The sequence below is a fragment of the Truncatella angustata genome, assembly GCF_020726525.1.
Source record: "Truncatella angustata strain MPI-SDFR-AT-0073 chromosome Unknown BKA67scaffold_8, whole genome shotgun sequence".
Lineage (NCBI taxonomy): Eukaryota > Fungi > Ascomycota > Sordariomycetes > Amphisphaeriales > Sporocadaceae > Truncatella > Truncatella angustata.
In genome coordinates, this window is record NW_025763388.1 from 1060134 (window position 1) to 1076498 (window position 16365).

At 51.7% G+C, this 16365-nt stretch overlaps 7 protein-coding genes across 7 annotated transcripts; 3 read left to right on the top strand and 4 right to left on the bottom strand.

Moving 5' to 3' along the window:
* Window positions 1-2041, top strand: BKA67DRAFT_523482 (major facilitator superfamily domain-containing protein; the record flags this gene model as incomplete). The annotated part of the gene is made up of 5 exons (XM_046098476.1): window positions 1-212; window positions 315-925; window positions 984-1236; window positions 1296-1418; window positions 1474-2041. 5 exons carry the CDS (start codon window positions 1-3, stop codon window positions 2039-2041), a joined length of 1767 nt encoding a protein of 588 aa, XP_045954142.1.
* Window positions 2042-2422: 381 nt separating this feature from the next.
* Window positions 2423-5401, bottom strand: BKA67DRAFT_393384 (Utp14 protein-domain-containing protein). The gene is made up of 2 exons (XM_046096637.1): window positions 2837-5401; window positions 2423-2771 (listed from the first exon to the last, which is right to left on the bottom strand). The coding sequence occupies exons 1-2, from the start codon at window positions 5315-5317 to the stop codon at window positions 2586-2588; spliced, it is 2667 nt and encodes an 888-aa protein (XP_045954143.1). The 5' UTR covers window positions 5318-5401; the 3' UTR covers window positions 2423-2585.
* A 315-nt stretch (window positions 5402-5716) lies between these two features.
* Window positions 5717-6614, top strand: BKA67DRAFT_578096 (putative ribosomal protein). The gene is made up of 2 exons (XM_046103676.1): window positions 5717-6149; window positions 6202-6614. Exons 1-2 carry the CDS (start codon window positions 5937-5939, stop codon window positions 6322-6324), a joined length of 336 nt encoding a protein of 111 aa, XP_045954144.1. The 5' UTR covers window positions 5717-5936; the 3' UTR covers window positions 6325-6614.
* Window positions 6615-6944: 330 nt separating this feature from the next.
* Window positions 6945-8674, bottom strand: BKA67DRAFT_539484 (uncharacterized protein; the record flags this gene model as incomplete). The annotated part of the gene is made up of 3 exons (XM_046100645.1): window positions 6945-7849; window positions 7899-8589; window positions 8648-8674. 3 exons carry the CDS (start codon window positions 8672-8674, stop codon window positions 6945-6947), a joined length of 1623 nt encoding a protein of 540 aa, XP_045954145.1.
* A 901-nt stretch (window positions 8675-9575) lies between these two features.
* On the bottom strand, window positions 9576-11440 carry BKA67DRAFT_662408 (transcription factor PAP1-domain-containing protein; the record flags this gene model as incomplete). The annotated part of the gene is made up of 3 exons (XM_046107990.1): window positions 9576-9753; window positions 9805-10877; window positions 10943-11440. The coding sequence occupies 3 exons, from the start codon at window positions 11438-11440 to the stop codon at window positions 9576-9578; spliced, it is 1749 nt and encodes a 582-aa protein (XP_045954146.1).
* A 2281-nt stretch (window positions 11441-13721) lies between these two features.
* BKA67DRAFT_393532 (uncharacterized protein) lies at window positions 13722-15386 on the top strand. The gene is made up of 2 exons (XM_046096638.1): window positions 13722-14898; window positions 14963-15386. Exons 1-2 carry the CDS (start codon window positions 13998-14000, stop codon window positions 15268-15270), a joined length of 1209 nt encoding a protein of 402 aa, XP_045954147.1. The 5' UTR covers window positions 13722-13997; the 3' UTR covers window positions 15271-15386.
* Window positions 15387-15502: 116 nt separating this feature from the next.
* Window positions 15503-16135, bottom strand: BKA67DRAFT_523702 (Pre-rRNA-processing protein TSR2-domain-containing protein; the record flags this gene model as incomplete). Its single annotated transcript, XM_046098497.1, has 1 exon — window positions 15503-16135. The coding sequence occupies one exon, from the start codon at window positions 16133-16135 to the stop codon at window positions 15503-15505; it is 633 nt and encodes a 210-aa protein (XP_045954148.1).
* Between the last annotated feature and the right edge of the window lie 230 nt (window positions 16136-16365).

Consider the following 16365-nt stretch of genomic DNA (forward strand, 5'->3'; position numbering starts at 1 on the left):
ATGGCGCGTGCCACTGCTTCTTTCGAAGCACCAAATTCTGCTGTGCGAGACAGCGATCCCGAAAAGAATATCTCTTGCGCGACAGACACGGAACCAAATTACAATCAAGATGACACAGAAAAAAGTGACTCGTCCACCCCCGAAGGTGTCAAACAGGTTGAGGCGGTCACCAAGACATGGACAAGGAAGACGTTATGGGTGACCTTTGTGCTGTAAGTTTTGACTGATTGTGCCATGGCCAGCATTAGCACCGAAGAGCACAGTATTTTCACACTGTATATTGTCGTACGGTATACTAACGTCTGACCTGTCAGTATTTGGTTCCTTTCATTCGTTATCGATATGCTCTCCTCCGTACAGGATGCGCTTTCCCCGTACGTCACATCTTACTTCTCCAAACACGGTCTGCTGGCCAACCTCAACATCCCGTCCCGCATCATCGGCGGTGTCGTCCTGCTCCCCGTGAGCAAGATCATCGACCTTCGCGGTCGGACGGAAGGCTTCATCGGGTCCATCTTTCTCATAGTGATCGGCATGATCATGAAGGCGACCTGCCAGAACGTCGAGACCTACGCCGCAGCCCAGATCTTCTACTGGGTGGGCAAGGCCGCGCTCGGCTTCGTCCTGAACGTCTTCGTCGCCGACATAACCACGCTGCGGAACCGCATGATCATCTTGACCCTCAACGGCACCCCCATTCTCATCACCACCTTCGCCGGCCCGGAGATCGCCCAGCTCTTCTATGAGCACTCCAACTTCAGGTGGGCTTTCGGGGCTTGGGCCATCATCTTGATCGGGTTTTCGGTGCCGGTCATCGGCATTCTCTTGTTCCAGGAGCGCAAAGCCAAGAAGGCTGGCATAGTCCGACAGAAGTCGGGGCGCACGCTTGCGCAATCCGTCAAGTATTATTTTGTGCACTTTGATGGTACGTCTGGCCCCATCATCTCATGTGTCTGAATGTAGTTTTGCTGACTGGGTTGCAGTCGTGGGAATGACTCTCATCGGAGCAGGGTTTATCCTGTTCCTTCTGCCATTCAGTCTGGTGTCTAGTGCGAAGGCTGGATGGGAGACACCCCATATCAGCGTCATGATTGTTCTGGGAGTGGTCTGCCTCGTCCTGTTTCTCGCTTGGGAAAGATGGTGGACGCCGATCAGGTTTTTCCCCTTCGAAGTTCTGAACGACAGGACTGTCATCAATGCGGCATTAACACACGCTCTCATGTTCATGACAATATTGTGAGTCTGACACATCCATGTTTCTTCTCAAGCTTTGGCTGACAACCTCCTTTCCATAGTATCTGGAATGCCTATTACAGCTCCTACATCCAGGTTGTTCATGGTCTCAATATTAGAGATTCTAACTACGCACTCAATGGTCTTGCGCTTACCTCATACTTTACCGGACCGTTCATAGCTCTGTGAGTAAATCTTCTCTGCTGCTATCAAAGGCCCGACTCTAATTAACCTAAACAGATACATCCGATATACTGGTCATGTCAAGTACCCAGCCCTAGCTGCCATTCCCATTTACCTCTTGGGCACAGCTCTGATCGCGTACTTCCGAACTCCTAGCACCAAGATAGGGTACGTCGTGATGTGCCAAGTGCTCATCGGATTCGGCTCCGGGCTGCTGACCGACACGTCGCGGCTTGCGGTGATGGCGGCCGTGCAGCACCAAGATGTCTCCCTGTCTCTGGTCATCCACAGTCTGTTCACGTCCATCGGGTCCGCCGTGGGCTACGCCATCGCCGGCGGCATGTGGACGAACATCCTCCCGTACAAGCTCGCGGAGCTCCTCCCCGAAGACGTCAAGTCGCAGTCGTGGGAGATCTACGGGGACATCACGAAGCAGCTCCAGTATCCCATCGGCCACCCCGTTCGCGACGCGGTGATCCTGGCGTATGGCGACGTGGGCAGGAAGATGGTCATTGTTGGCGCGGCACTCACTCCTCTCATGATCATCACTGTCCTCTTCTGGAGAAACATCAACGTCAAGGACACCGAGCAAGAGGAGAAGGAAGCCCGAGGCAACGTGTTGTAGACAACTTTGGGGAGCAGGTTGTCTACGCAGGCCGCCAATCTATGCCGCGGTTGCCCTGACTGATTGCTGGAAGGGATGTCGCCAAGCACGATTAGGCCTGAGTATCACAGTAGTTATTTTAAGGAAGTGGTTTTGGCGGACTTGGTTTGGTTGTGATAGGTCTTTTATGGTGTAATATCGGCTCGTACGACCGTCCTTCGCGTGGCATTGGATCTCCATCACATGTACGGTAGACAAGCATGGAACACGATAACTACAAAATGCAAACACACAATGAGAACGTCAATATGACGTTTTGATAATATCACTAGTCTTTATGCTTCGTGCTTTATGTGAGTTGAGGATGCCTTAACCGTAGGAACAGTAAGTTTTGTGAGGATGGGGTGAAGAATGTTTGGGCATAATTGTTGAAGCCGGGCAGTTAGTGCACTAGCAGCTTTTGTCCACGATAGCGAGGTTCAGATGGATTGTGTGTTTCTATTGATAGGGAAAACGAACTGGTCGAGCTCCAACGTACCCGTTGTTTTCTACCCTGATGATGACTTTAATGGTTAGGCTTCGCCATAGGTGCAATAATGCCCTGTTTAATGATGACCCTCGGCTTGACGGCATCCTGGTGCGACTTCTTGGTAACCCATTCCGGACCGACAGGAAGTCTTAAAGAACGCTCATACTGCGTCACATTTTCGAAAGTATGCGGCAGCTGAGAAGCCAAGTACTTGTTGTTTTTCTGGACAGAATCATTAGCCTTCCACTTGACCAATTCGTTGATGACATCGGATTGTTAGAGCTTACCTTGATGATCTTCTCGTTCATGATAACGTTTTTGAGCTTGGCGTCCTTGCGCTTGTCCTTCTTGATGCCGTCTTGCTTGGTGAGGAAGCGTCCCTGATGTCTTCGCTTCTCTTTTGCAGAGACACCATCTCCTACCCAGCTACCCCATCCGGGAAGGGTATTGTCGATGACCTTTTCGTCGTCTTCCTCTTCCTGGGCATGTTTCTCTGCTTCAAACTCGGCCACCACATCCAAGCCACCAAAAGCTTTATCCAAAAGGTCTTGATCACGGAACTGGACAAGATGTCCGTCTTCGTCATCAGAGGAGTCGTTCGCAAGGGCTGTAGCGTGCTTGCTAGCAGGTTTGGGCTTTGATGCTGGTTCGCGGGGTTTGACAAGAGCAGCGCTAGAGTCAAGATCCAGCACATTGACACTGCTGTCGTGGTGCTTCTGTTTTTTCGCGTTCCGAGAGGCCTTGGCAGGAGCCGCTGTGGACCAAGCACCCCCGGTTTCATCAATAACCACTGATCGTGGCGTAGGAGCCGCGAAATTTGGTACATCATTAACCTTATCCATGTCAAGAACGTCTCCTTCAGCATCAACACTGTTCGCCTTAGCCTTCTCCTTCTTGGATTTTGCCGTAGGTACGGGCACCTTGGTCCCAGGTGCACCATACTGCCTCCTTCCAATGTCGTCAACTTCAGGCTCCGGCTCGGAAACCTCGGCATCAGAGTCAAGTTCTCGACGAATCTGCTTGATGAGGTCGTCATTCTCTTGCTTCTTCAGATTCTCGGCCTTTTTCATGAACGGCATGTTCAGGAGCTTTGATCTTGGTCCTGATGGTTCGTCCTCGTCGTCGTCGTCTATGCCCTGGAGCTCTTTGAGCAGACGTTTCCTGTCACCACCATCTTCCGAATCGGCAGAGTAGTCCGAATCGTCTTCGTCGCTGCCATCGCCACGGCCTTCAACGCGCCGCCTGAGCTCTTCATCGCGGCGCGCCATGTCGTTGATGCCGTCGCGCACAGAATCATCCCAAACTGCAAGGCCTCCCTTCTTAGCCAACTTGGCCCATTTGGAATCTTTGTGTCTAGCGCCCATTCGCTCAGCAGCCCTTTGACGATCTCTGGCATCTCGCTCATCTTCGGAATCCACCAGACCGGCAGCGGCGAGAGCCTCTTGCTCTTTCAACTCGTTCTTCTCCCGCTCCCTTCGGTGAACACGGTGGTACGCCTTTGACTTGATCTTCTTGATGCGCTTAGCCCGAGCTTCTTCCCTAGACTTGAGCTCTCTCTCTTTCCTTTTGTTCGCCCAGAATTCCTTTCGTGTAACAGGATCTCCATTTTCGTCGACGTACTCTTTGGGCTCGTCCTCAGTCTTGGCAACAAGGCCGGACTCTTCTACAATGCCCATGATGGCTCGCTCGAGCTCGTTGCCATTGGCTTTGCTATCGAGGGGAGCGATCTCAGTGTTGTCGTGCCTGGCAAGACCCGTCTCAGTTTGGGGCAAGGGAAAGACCAAATGGTCAGCCCGCCTGTTCTGCTTGACCGTGTCTTGCCACCTGTCGAGAGTCTTATTGGCCTGCTCGTATGCTGCAGCTCTGTCGAGGCGAGCCTGCTGGCGCCTTGCGAGAGGGACCTCGAGCTTTTTGGGCTTGGAAGATTTCTCTTCTTTGGACATGAGCTTCAGGGATTTCTTCAGAGAAGGATCCAGACCGCCTAGCAAGCCCAGGTCGTTGAGGTCGATCTTGGACTTCTGCGGCGCTTTGTTCTCTTCCTCCTCGTCATCGGCGGCTCCCGAAAACTTCTTGACCCAGTCATTGACACCGCTTTCCGAGACATCGTCCTCGCTGTCTTCCGACTCTTCACTCTCTTCGGAACCTGAGTCCTCGTCAGACTCGTCGTCCTCCTCTCCTTGGTCTGCATCGTCATCTGACATGGACTGATCCAGAGCGTCGGCGAGGTCGATAGCGTCTGAACCAAGCGATTCCAGATCGGAATCTTCATCATCCTGATCCTGACCCTTGCTCTTCTTCTTCTTTTTCGTGCTGCCGCCGAAAGCATAACCCTGGAACTTGTCCTCGTCACTCTCGCCAAAGGCTTCGTCAGAGTCGATATCCGAGTCGTCATCATCATTGCCGACACCGACGCGCCACTCATTGCCGCTCGAGTCGCTACCATATTCGACATCATCGTCGCCATCGGTCTGGTGGGCACGGCGTTTCCTGGGAGGAGCGTCGTCTTCGTCCTCATCCCCATCGTCGTCGTCGTCGTCCTCATCATCTCCAGCACGACGACGCTTTCCGGCGCCAAGGTCGGCGTCGAGCTCTCGGTTCCGGGGGGTGAGCTTGTGTTTGTCTCCGCCCAGCTCCTTGTTGGCGATGGAGAAAGCGTCCTGGGCTCTCGACTTGGACTTGGACTTTTGCTTCTGCTGGCGTCGCTTATTGCCGGCGGCTCCAGCATCGCCGCCCATTATGGAGCGGCCATGCGCCTGACGGCCAGGCATCTTGCAGGGCGTCGTGAGACGGTGGAGTGCAGATGCTGAGTTTTATGTTGGTTGCAGTCAGTTGGACTATTGTGGTAGACGAAACAATGATGCGTGAAAGGGTAGAACCGAGAGACCCTAGAACGAATTACTTCAGCTGCTAAAAGAGCGAAATTGTTCGGGGACCATCTCAAGCCAGACCTGCTTGTCGTGATTGAGTTGAGACTACCAATCGTCCAGAGGAGCCCACTGAAGGCGATGCTCTCGAACTTTTTTTACACACCCATGATTCTAGCGGGGCACTTTGTCTGGAAATTTTAGTGGACCCCCTTCCAGGCGGGTTTTGTTATCTTATCAGCACCCAAGGTCAGACTAACCTAATGTAACCTAGAGTACTGTACAGTTTCCGCAGGAGCGAGGCGCTTTGTTCATGGAGACCCCCCTGCCAGCTCAAGAATTAATTCTCGAGCCTTGTAGCTACTGGAAAGTCGGGAGAGGCCCATCAAAGATTCGACCCCCCCTCGAGTTTTGAATATATACACACATACAAACATACTTATAAACACACACACACACACACACTCAAGCACACATACACACACAAACACACATACATAACATAAAGTAGCCCGACGACAAGATGCAGCCCACGGCCCGGCTCCTCTTCCAGCCGCGCCTCACCTTCACGCGCAAGTTCCGCAAGCTGCCGCTCACCACCAAGGACATGAACAAGGGCTTCTACAAGGGAACGCGGACGGGCTCCGTGGGTCGGCACACCAAGTTTGGAGGATATGTCATCGAGTGGGACAAGGTCCGCACATATGTCGTCCCCGCGGGCCTGGACACGTTCAAGGTATGCTGCTCCTGGCTGTTATGTGGGAAAGCGCTGACATGACGGCTACCAGTTGTCACCGTTCGTAACGAACAAGATCGTCAAGACGAAAGGCCGATACGAAGGCTTCGCAGCCGGTCCTAGCGAGCCGTTATTGTACCTTGAGAGGTGGAAGGATGAGAACGGCTTGGACTAAGCCGTCGCGGCACACACCGAACCTCATCATGCGCCTGATTTATATGGTCCATGATGGAACATGACTACTCCAGCACGACCATGGGTTGTCATATGACAGGGACAGAAGTTCTGTCCTCCGAGCTCTCATGTCCATGTCCCAAGTAGGACCCCAAAAACTGAACAAAAGTCATCATGGTCCTTTCGGATATGTGAGACGTCAAGCGGACGGGATGTATAATACATAACTGTACATATATATGTATACTCGAAACAAATACCCAAAAACGAAATAAAGCACTATTTTCGTCATCGTGTCGGTACTTGAGCCAACCAGACAGCCAGTTGCGATATGTCAAGTTCAGTAACGCTCTATGTTGGTGTCACATCCAGAGGATGCACTACTTTGTTTGTATTAGTCAATGTTGTTATGGCCGAACAGTATTCATATGAGCAGAAGAGCAATGGTGGTATCTTCAAGCTCATCCGCTCGCCATAGTAATCCTTTCCAGTACGCTGCAGTAAAATACTCCCGGCAAGCTCTGTATCCACTCATCCTTCGTAAATCATGACGCATAACCAGCTAGATCCTGGGGAGGCCAACAGCTCGCGGAGCAGACCAGTAAAGACTGCACGGCTTTGTCATGATGACCTCCTTCCGGTGATGAGAACCTGCCCCGTCAGCACCGTGACCTTCCACCCGTCCGCAACGAGCGCCTTAAACACGTTGGTCCGGAGGGGGGAAACGCCACCGGCGTTGTGTCTGCCCTGGCCCGTGACCACGAGGAAACCGTCCTTTGCCTTTCTTGCTTTGTCCTCTCCCAACGACTCCCACCATCCCCAAGCCCGACCTAGGGCAATCCGGCAGCCGTCTTCTACGGTGACTCCGTGGAGGTCGATCTTGTCAGCCGTGCTATGCTGGTCAACGTAGTAGTCGGCTTCGCTGCTCCTCGCCTGGTGTAGACCTTGGGTGAACGCTCTGCCTCGTTCCGAGTGAACCGCTGCGGCCGATCTGTAGAGACCACCCTTCTTGAAGGCTGCCCCAGCTGCTTGGAAAGAGTGGTTCCGCATTTCGGCGTAGTCTGATGAACGCAGCGTGGTCGGTGTCATGGGGCTGTTCGGCTGGCTCCAGTTCGGTGACACCGGAGTCTTGCTGTTCGCCACGGCAGCCCATGCTTTGTTTGGATTGTTCCCGATAGAGTCGATGTCCAGTCTCGGGGCAGAAAGATTATACGAGATGTCATATCTAAGGTAGGCCGGCTTCTCATAATACTCGGCCAAGATCTGGACGAGATCCAGTGCATATTGCTGTGTATGGCTCAAGGCGAACGCAGGAACCATGTATGTCGCTGGTACCCATGGGAACTTCTTCGCTTGCTCGTCTGCGACAGGAATCCTAGCCGCTTCCGCTGGTTCTACATCAAATGCGATGTAGTTGTCCAAAATCTGGACGAGTGATGCACCCATAGACTTGCCTTTTTGGTTGTAGATCTCCTCGATCTCGGCCTCTCCGAACGGTAGTCGCTCCGCTAAATATGTGACATTTCCTACGGTCATCAGCAAACATGCGAATCACAACCACAAAATTGAACTTACGGCCATGTGTTTCGTCGTCGTCAATCATGGTCCCATCCGAGCTATTTGCAGCTACGGGAGTGGATGTACCACTTGCACGCACTGTTGCCTTCTTCTTCTTCTTTTTCCCGGCCCTCTTCCTACTTTTCACAATGTCGTCGTGGACGAAGAATCCATCAATACCCATTGCTCTTTGTCCAGTCTGTTCGAGGTGTGAAATATTAAGCAATATTTCCACTGCTCGATCAACATCGCCGTCAAATTTGCGCAAAGAGAGAGTGATGTCGATATGTTTCAAATCGGGAAACATCTGCTGTAGCCGTGCTTCTGCCACATCACCACTTAGACCGTCAAACTCGTCCAGGTGAAAGGACTCATCATGAGAGGACGCCTTGGATGAGGCCGTCGAGAGGATACTTTGGGGAACTGAGCTTTCCGTGGTAGTCGTCTGACCATCATTACTTCTCAGGTCACTCTCAACGGGAATATCTCGCGGCTCATCACCCCTGCCAGGACTCGCATCACTAATGTCCACATCTTGCTGTGCACCCAGTCCGCTCGAGTTAAACCCACTGGCTTCCTCCAAGGGTACATCCACCGATAGTCCAACAAGTATGTCTCTGGCTTCCTGGAACACTTCAGGTTTGCTCAAATCCCGCTCATTACAGATCGCCAAAATCAGGCCTTCATCGATCAACGAGCTAAACTCGGTCTGTATTGAAGTGTGAGTAACACCGCTAACCTTTGACGTGTGCTTTTATAGAACTCACTACCAGCCTACTCATAGGCTCGCTCATATCGTGCAGTATTCCAATCTTTCCATACAAAAAATAAATAAAGAAGAAAAATAGCCAAACACTCAGGGGAAAACACGTCCGGGCCGGCTTGCTGCTGCTGCTTTGAAATCTTGATCTGTCTGGTTCATGTAATCGAAACTGCTTATATGATATACGATATGCATTGTCGTATCTGCGAAGACAGGAAGATAGATATGTTTTGAGACAAAGAAAGTGTGGTTGCCCTGGCTTGGACTACAGACGGATTTAAATGACGACTCGTCTGAGATGTGCTCGTACCCACGTTCGCTAGTTAGATGAAAGTGATTGAATCATTGAGGGACTGGTGGAATCGAGGCGGAGCTAGCCGCCCAAGAAGTGCCTAGGTGTGCGGACCGGCCAGCTGCGCTATTCGCAACAGACAGTTGGCAGTTGCTCCAGACACTCGGCATCAACGATAGCCAGACAAAAAGGTCTATTGTTGAATTCACTTGGTTAAGGTATGTATGGCCGGCCATCATTATGTTCCGAATTCTTGATTGCGTACTTGCTTTCATGCGTCGTTCGTATCGCAATCGCACAGCGAGTTACAGAACATACCGAGTTTGCAAGAAAGCAAGTCCAAAAAATTTAATATTTATGCATCAATTCGTTTAAACCTATGAACGAGTGATTTGTTTACCTGTAATCCGATAGACAGCTAATCTGCCCATTTCATATCAAACCAGTCAATCTTCAGTAAGCTAAAAAGTACTATGAGAGACTTTCAGACTCCGGGACCAGATGTTTCCTGTCCGCAAATGTGCCATTCCCCGATGCAGTCCGTGTGTGGAGAGCTGCCGTTACTGCTAAACGCCTTTCCGAATCTTTGACCATCAAACCCGTCGTCCTGAACTATTTTCGCAAATACACGTCTGAGTTTTTACTGTGGCTTATCATCTGGGCATGGGCCAAGGTGCTTGGACATGACCGCCTTGAAGTCCTTTTCATCAACAACAGCACCAGTGCCACCGCACTTTGCTTTCTTCTGCAAGTCAGAGCAAAGACCGTCCAGGTCGATATCGCCAGACTGAACCTTGGGGCAATTTTGGAGACGTTCCCTGGAGAATGTTAGTGCATGTGCCAAAATCAAGGCGCCTATCGAAACATACCATATATTGTTACAAGTGAGCAACTTGCCATTGACGGTGGCGACTATCGTATCCTCCTCTTCTTTCCTGGCGTCGATCTCGGCGCAGATATTTTTCTTCGGAGCCTTGGGGCTGGTGGGTGCCACGTTGAAAGGCGTGGTAAAGTCTGCATCAAATGCATCGTTGAAGAATGTATCGTCAAACGTAGCATTGGCCAGAATATTGTCCTGGGGCTCTCTGTAGCCACCAAACAGCTGTGGGTCGAACTGGCCACCATTCTGCTGTGAAAGCCAGTCGAAGTTGTTGTTGTCAAAATTGCCAAAATCGAATTGATTATGAGTGGCATTGGCATTCGCGTTTTGGGGTTGTTCCTCTCCGATCGTCGTCAAAGTATCAACAGGCTTGAAGCCCATAGGTGATTGTGTAAAAGGCTCAGGAGACGTTCCGCAGGAAGAGCTGGGACCACCAGCATTGGAGTTTGACGAGGAGGACGGAGAGCCGGAATTGCCGCCTCCTATACTATAATTTCCAGAGTCTAGGCTTGACCTCGACGCATTGCTGAAGAAGGCATCATATGAAGGGCCACTGCTGATGATGGATGAAACCTTGGCTAGAGCTTCCTTGTCTGGTTCTGAGCTGTTTCGGCTCTTGGTAGAGCCGGGAGTTGCTTTGTCAGTTACCTTGTCTGATGGCGTCGGCTGTGTGCTGAAGCTGTTGGATGGGGACGGGAAAGATGAAGGGCGAGTATTGGTGTTTCCGGGAGATTGTTGAGGCCCGGGTAGGACACCAAACTTGGGGAACTCGAACATGAAGTTGACGTCGTTTAGATTGTTGACAAGGTTTTGACCGAAAACTGGCCGCGATGATCCAGTAGGGGCCGAGCGCATATTGTTGTTGACAACAGTCAATCGTTTCTTGTATTCGCTCAATTCCATGTTCATCTTTTCAACCTTGGCGCGAAGCTGAGAATTCTCATTGTTCGTCTGCTCCGACACCTTCTCAAGCTCCTGAACTTTGGTCTCGAGGTCCTTCAGGTGCTGCTCTTTACGCTCACGGAAAGCACGCTGAGCGGCGCGATTTTGTGCCTTACGTTTCTGCAATGATTGATTAGTGACAGCTCCAGACCTAACCAACTTCTACTTGTCGAGCGACAACTTACGGAACTTGGTTCATTCGTAAGCGGCTTACGACCGGGTTTCTTGGGAACTTTGCCTTCACTCTCGCGTCGCTTCGCACTGCCTTCCTTATCATCGTCATCGTCATCGTCAGGGTGGCTTCTCTTGTCGTGAATATCATTATCCGGAGAACTACCCTTATCGCTGCTGTTGCTCGACTTGTCGTTATTGAGCGACGTCCCGGGAAGATCACCTATCATAGAGTCTGTATTGTCGAGGCCGAGATCGAAATCGAAGCCGCTCGAGTCAGGGCCGAAACTGTAATCATAGTCCAGAAATGGACTGTCCTGAACGCCGCTGCCGTTGGTGTTATTCTGAGGCGGTGACTTGTGCAAGGCGGCAGGCGACAATGAAAGGCTATTCGTCTGTGGAGACTCATTGGCGGGTTGATTTGAGGTGAGGGCTCGGAAAAGCAGTGCCTGTTGCTGTGGAGTGAGGATGAAGTGCGGCGGGAGACCGTTTGGGTGTTGTGCAGAGGCCATGGCGACGGACAGGTTTCAATGGGCCCCTATGAAATGTGGCAGAAGACGACGGTAGAAGATACAATAAAACGTTTGCGAGGATTGATTTGGGTCAATTTAGAAATATGATGCAGTCTTTTGGCCAACACTGGATAATTGTGTTGGTTGGCCAGAGTTGGATGACCTGTGATCACCTGGTATCGTGAGATTGACACCAGCGTCTCGGACGACGCTACACCCCGCAAAGTAGGTCAATTCCAGCGTCCTTCTGTCAAGCCTGAGGAGGGCTTTAGAAGCAGTGACGTCGTTGACGGTGTTCAGATCACGATAAGAAAAGTTGCCTCGAGAAGGTTTCAGGGTCTTGAAAGAAAGATGCAGGAAGCAGAGTGGTGAATGGCGGGCAAGTGGGTAAGGAAGTGGCGGCCTTCGGAGCCTGCTCAAGGTGGGTTGTCTGTCTGACTCTTCCTGCCTGATACTGGCAACACGCCCCTGTTGTATTTAACAGGTGTATACTCCAGCACGGGGGATGGAAAAGGTTGTGGACAGCGTGGACTGATGGATGCGAATTGCTTGTATTGCGCAGACTGCTCTGCTACAATGGGCATTCAGAATTCCAGAGAGGGGTGCAGAAGAAAGACCTGCAATTCGATTTGTAAGCCCAATGCATAGAAGTGATGTGGCCGGTAAGAGGAACTTGTTGCGCCGTCACCTATCTACGCCGTCTGGCCCACATATGGCTCTCGCAATGCACCACTATTGGCTGCCCGGCATCAGATAAGGTGAGATTTACTATACTCACACCGTGCCGCCTCTTTCGCCAGAGCTCAACTAACGTCAACATGCCCTCCCCGACTGCTAGTAAGGCCTTTACGCCCTTCACTTCTGACGGTCTGCCCACAGGCCGACAGGGTCAAACCTTTTTCAGAAAGAATGCATCTAGAAGAGTCTATTGGTTGAGATATGTGCTTTTAACTGGACAGCAAACTAGGAACGCGAGCCAGAGTTGGAGTCAACCCCCATGCTAACTTCAGCTTCTTTGTATTTTGTTGGCACTGATTCAAATTCGGGCTCGAGCACCATGAGGCAGCTATGCTAATTGCGTCTTTGAACCTCCAAAACGCCGTGATATCACCCACGTTTGGTCATCGTCAGGCTTGCTTGTGGGTGGTTGAAAAGTTACTATCAGATGCACCAAGTGAGAGTGTGACTCATTTTTCTTCTTTAGTATTTCATCTACGGTATAATGAACGGCCATGACAAGACGTCGCTGAGATGACGATGGCGTGAACTCAGTCTCGGGGCTAAGCTCGTAATATCCGGAGGTCAAAGTGTACTCCTGAATCAGTGGTTACAAGACATCCAGACCTTAACATGTCAAGAACTTGTGACATTCCTAAACATGGTCATCTACCATTGGAATCAGGTGGCAAAAAAAAATTATGGGTGTTAAGGAAATCAGATCAGTGGACATTTTTCTCCATGCCCCTAATCACAGGCGTTGTTGTTCCTGCCATGCCAGTCCCTGCCAGGCACTACCTGAAGCGCGTCTTGCATACATACTGTAGTAGACGAGGTGTTAGTGCTTATATTCAATGGCTTGGAACTCCGAACGCCAGATGATCAAACGGTCCAGAAGCCGGATTGGCAATCTCAAGCGGTGGCTCGCAGATGAGTACATGACCTCCCTGGTTCTTGCAGGCCCCCTTGGACCGATTGACATGCACAAAGTTCTTGTTCCTACTCCGTACCTCTGCGATTTTCGGGTAGGTACATGACGGAGTTAGCAGGCTGGGCTCATGACGTCGTGCAGATGTGGTGCAGAAGTCGATGAAACGCGCAGAAGCAAAAGAAGAAGAAAAGGTAGAAGTAAGCTAGGCGTTTTTGAATCAGCCATGTCAAATGTCATGAGAATATCCAAGGGCTCTCAACAAGATTATCATGCAGAGAAAAGTAAAACTCAGCAAACACAATAATATTTCGCAGGTTGTGAAAGTGGAAGGCACTTTGAACAAAGCCCAGCTATCAAGATATTTGCCAACAATCCAATTTCAACCTGGACCGATATGTTAGTGCCAATAGCTGTCTCAACGGGTGTGAGCAGTATCAAACAGGTGTCTCCAAATGCAGAGCTACCGTATGAATCCACCAAGTATTTCTCAGTTCTGTCAAACCCGCAAAAGGAAGCAATAGCTGAGAATCAGGCAGTCGGGTTATCAGATTCAACGGTCCATCGAAGGGGTCTTGGGCACGGACCAGCCATGTTGAGACCCCTGACCTGCCCTGTGATGGGCTTCCCCCGCATTTGGCATGGCTCTATTGCTAGCCTCGTTGGCCTGCCGCGCAGAACAAGCAAGCAGTGTTCGTTCGTTTTGTGCTTGTGTTGCGGAAAGGGAGAGTGCAGCCAACCACATGCAAAGCCAATCAATAACCTTGACATCGTTATAGCTTGATCTGACCACGAGTCGAGTCATTCCTGGCCCCGTCAAAGATAACCCGAGAATACGCACCACACATCGATTCTTATTCCTACGCACGAGACAAGGATTCAATACAGCTGAAGGGTGGTTACCAAGCGACCATGGATCTCGCATACGACCAGATCGCTGCCGATGCCCTGCCCAAGGACAACGAACCGGGATCCCAGAGCAATAAGCCCGAGCAGCAGGCATCCATCAACGAGGAACTCCAAGAGGCATACAAGGCCATCTCGACGAGCGCCTGGGGCTCCAGGCTGGGCGGCTTCTTCGGAACTGTCGTCAAGCAGGGAGAGTCGGTGTACAGGGAAGCGTCCCAGGAGCTCACTTCTCTGGGCGCCGACGCCGCCCGTGCAGGCACATCTCTGATCAGTCGAACACGGGGGCTTTCTCTCGCGACCCCTGCACCAGCGACGACAGCCGGTGCGGATAAGGAGAAGGACACGGCTTCCACACCGACCACATCGAAAGAAATTACCTCTGATGAGGCCCTCAAGGAATCGGAGACGGTCATCTCTCGCCTTCGCGCAGAAGCCGCCAAGCGACTCAAGGACATTCAAAAGGCAGAGGATGCTGCGGACGAGGCCTTGCTCAAGTTTGGCGCCAACGTGCGAGATTTCCTCAAGGAAGCCGTCAAGATTGCGCCCCCTACGGCTGGGGAGGATCAACAAGGAGGCACCGTATTGTTTGAGAGCAAGGACGCGAGCGGCAAGAGGGTCATTCACACAAGCAGATATGATGCTCAGCTGCATGTCATTCACACTTCCACGGACAACTTTTCTAAGGATCCCGCGAGCAAAGAATTCGACGCCTGGGCGAAAGACTTCAATGTTGATGGCAAGACAGACGATATCAGTGCTGATTTGGGCAAGTACCCTGAGCTAAGGACCACAATGGAGAAGCTTGTACCAGATACAGTGCCCTACGCCGAGTTCTGGGAGCGATACTATTTCCTGAGACACAGTGTTGAGGCTGCCGAAGAAAGACGTAGGGAGTTATTGAAGGGTATGTTCATACGAGCCCCGCTTTTTTCCATTTTATTGCTGGGCGTACACTAACTCGCACATAGCGGCCGAAGCTGAGGAAGAGGTTGGCTGGGACGAGGACTCTGAGGATGAGGCTGCTGCCCCGGCCTCCAAGCCCGCGAGACCAGTATCAGTGGAGTCATCTACCACGATTCACCAGCCCAAGGCTGCCGACAACGCTACACTAAAGCCCTCTGAGCCTCGCAAATCCCACGACGAGAAGTCGCAAGCAGATAGCGACACTAGTTACGATGTTGTTGGCGCTGCTTCCGGTGTACCCAGCCAGGCTCCTAGCAGTCCCAAGGAGGCTCGCAAGGTCGACGATAGCGACGAGGAGGAGGACTGGGAGTAGGCTAGGCTAGGCGTATCGTATCGTTGTGCAGTGGTGAGTTGGTGGATTCCATTTCGGAGTTTCGACAGGCGTTGAGGCTTGGGCAACCGGATGATTGTGAAATAATGTTGTTTACCCTCCATATATCCTCCTCATCCAGTATCCATATGGGTGTCTTTTCAAGAAACATGTTCTTAATCCTCATGGGGGTTCGATTCGATTCGATCCGATCCCGAAGCGCATGAACTGTTCCTCACCTCTTTCGGGTAACCTTTGTAAATCCATCGTCGTCCACCTCGGGTTGGGGCTTCTCCTTGGGGGCTGGGCCAGGTGCATCTCCCATCTCGACATCGCCGTCGCCGTCTTCGCTGTCATCGTCTTCATCCTCCCAGTCAGTGTCTTGGTCTTGATCCGGCGCCTGCTTCATGACAACCTTCTTTCCCTTTCCGGCCGACCATTTCTCCCTGAGCTTCTCCACGTCGTCGAACTGTCCCTTGGTGCACTGCGCCCGGAGTTGCATTATTTGCTCTGAGATCTCGTAACCGGAATCGTCGTCAACATCAATGTTGAACTCGTCGGCCATGATTTGCAGGCATCTTGTCTCGACGTCCTCCTGGTAAGGCTCTTCGAGGTTCTCGGGTCGCTTGAGACCTTGGTTTTGCGCCAACTTGGCCGAGAACTTGGCGAGGTCAGGGAAGGTAGGGAAGAGCTCGACAATTGCGCCGGCGAACCAGTCTCTCACGTCTTCACCGCTGTTGTCGGACCAGTTGTTCTGGACGGCGAGGGTCAAAGCGGGCCAGAGGTGCAGGGTCAGGGCCACGGCTTGTTCGAAGGCTTCCTGCTTCTTTTCTGGCGTGGAGATATTCAGATCAAGTCCAGCTGACATGTTGTCCAGGGTGAGAGGATGAGCAGAAGAGGGCTCTGCCTGTTGCGACGCCATCTTGAGCCGCGCCGAATGAAGTGAAGGGTGTCGTGGGGTTGATAGAGGGGCAGTCGACACTACAGTATGTGCAGGCGCAGGACAAAGAGATCCGCACCGCGATCAGGGCATGAAAATGTTGTGCAGGCCCTCCACTGGAAAAGTACTGCCAGCCGTCACCGCTCAGACAGATCAAA

What these genes read in the sequence shown, in the direction of transcription:
- BKA67DRAFT_393384 (XM_046096637.1), bottom strand. Translation starts at nt 5,317, where the DNA reads ATGCCTGGCCGTCAGGCGCATGGCCGCTCCATAATGGGCGGCGATGCT. An exon ending in TGAACGAGAAGATCATCAAG is followed by an intron (nt 2,772 to 2,836) that starts GTAAGCTCTAAC and finishes GATTCTGTCCAG; the next exon opens with AAAAACAACAAGTACTTGGC.
- BKA67DRAFT_578096 (XM_046103676.1), top strand. Translation starts at nt 5,937, where the DNA reads ATGCAGCCCACGGCCCGGCTCCTCTTCCAGCCGCGCCTCACCTTCACG. An exon ending in CGGGCCTGGACACGTTCAAG is followed by an intron (nt 6,150 to 6,201) that starts GTATGCTGCTCC and finishes GACGGCTACCAG; the next exon opens with TTGTCACCGTTCGTAACGAA.
- BKA67DRAFT_393532 (XM_046096638.1), top strand. Translation starts at nt 13,998, where the DNA reads ATGGATCTCGCATACGACCAGATCGCTGCCGATGCCCTGCCCAAGGAC. An exon ending in ACGTAGGGAGTTATTGAAGG is followed by an intron (nt 14,899 to 14,962) that starts GTATGTTCATAC and finishes ACTCGCACATAG; the next exon opens with CGGCCGAAGCTGAGGAAGAG.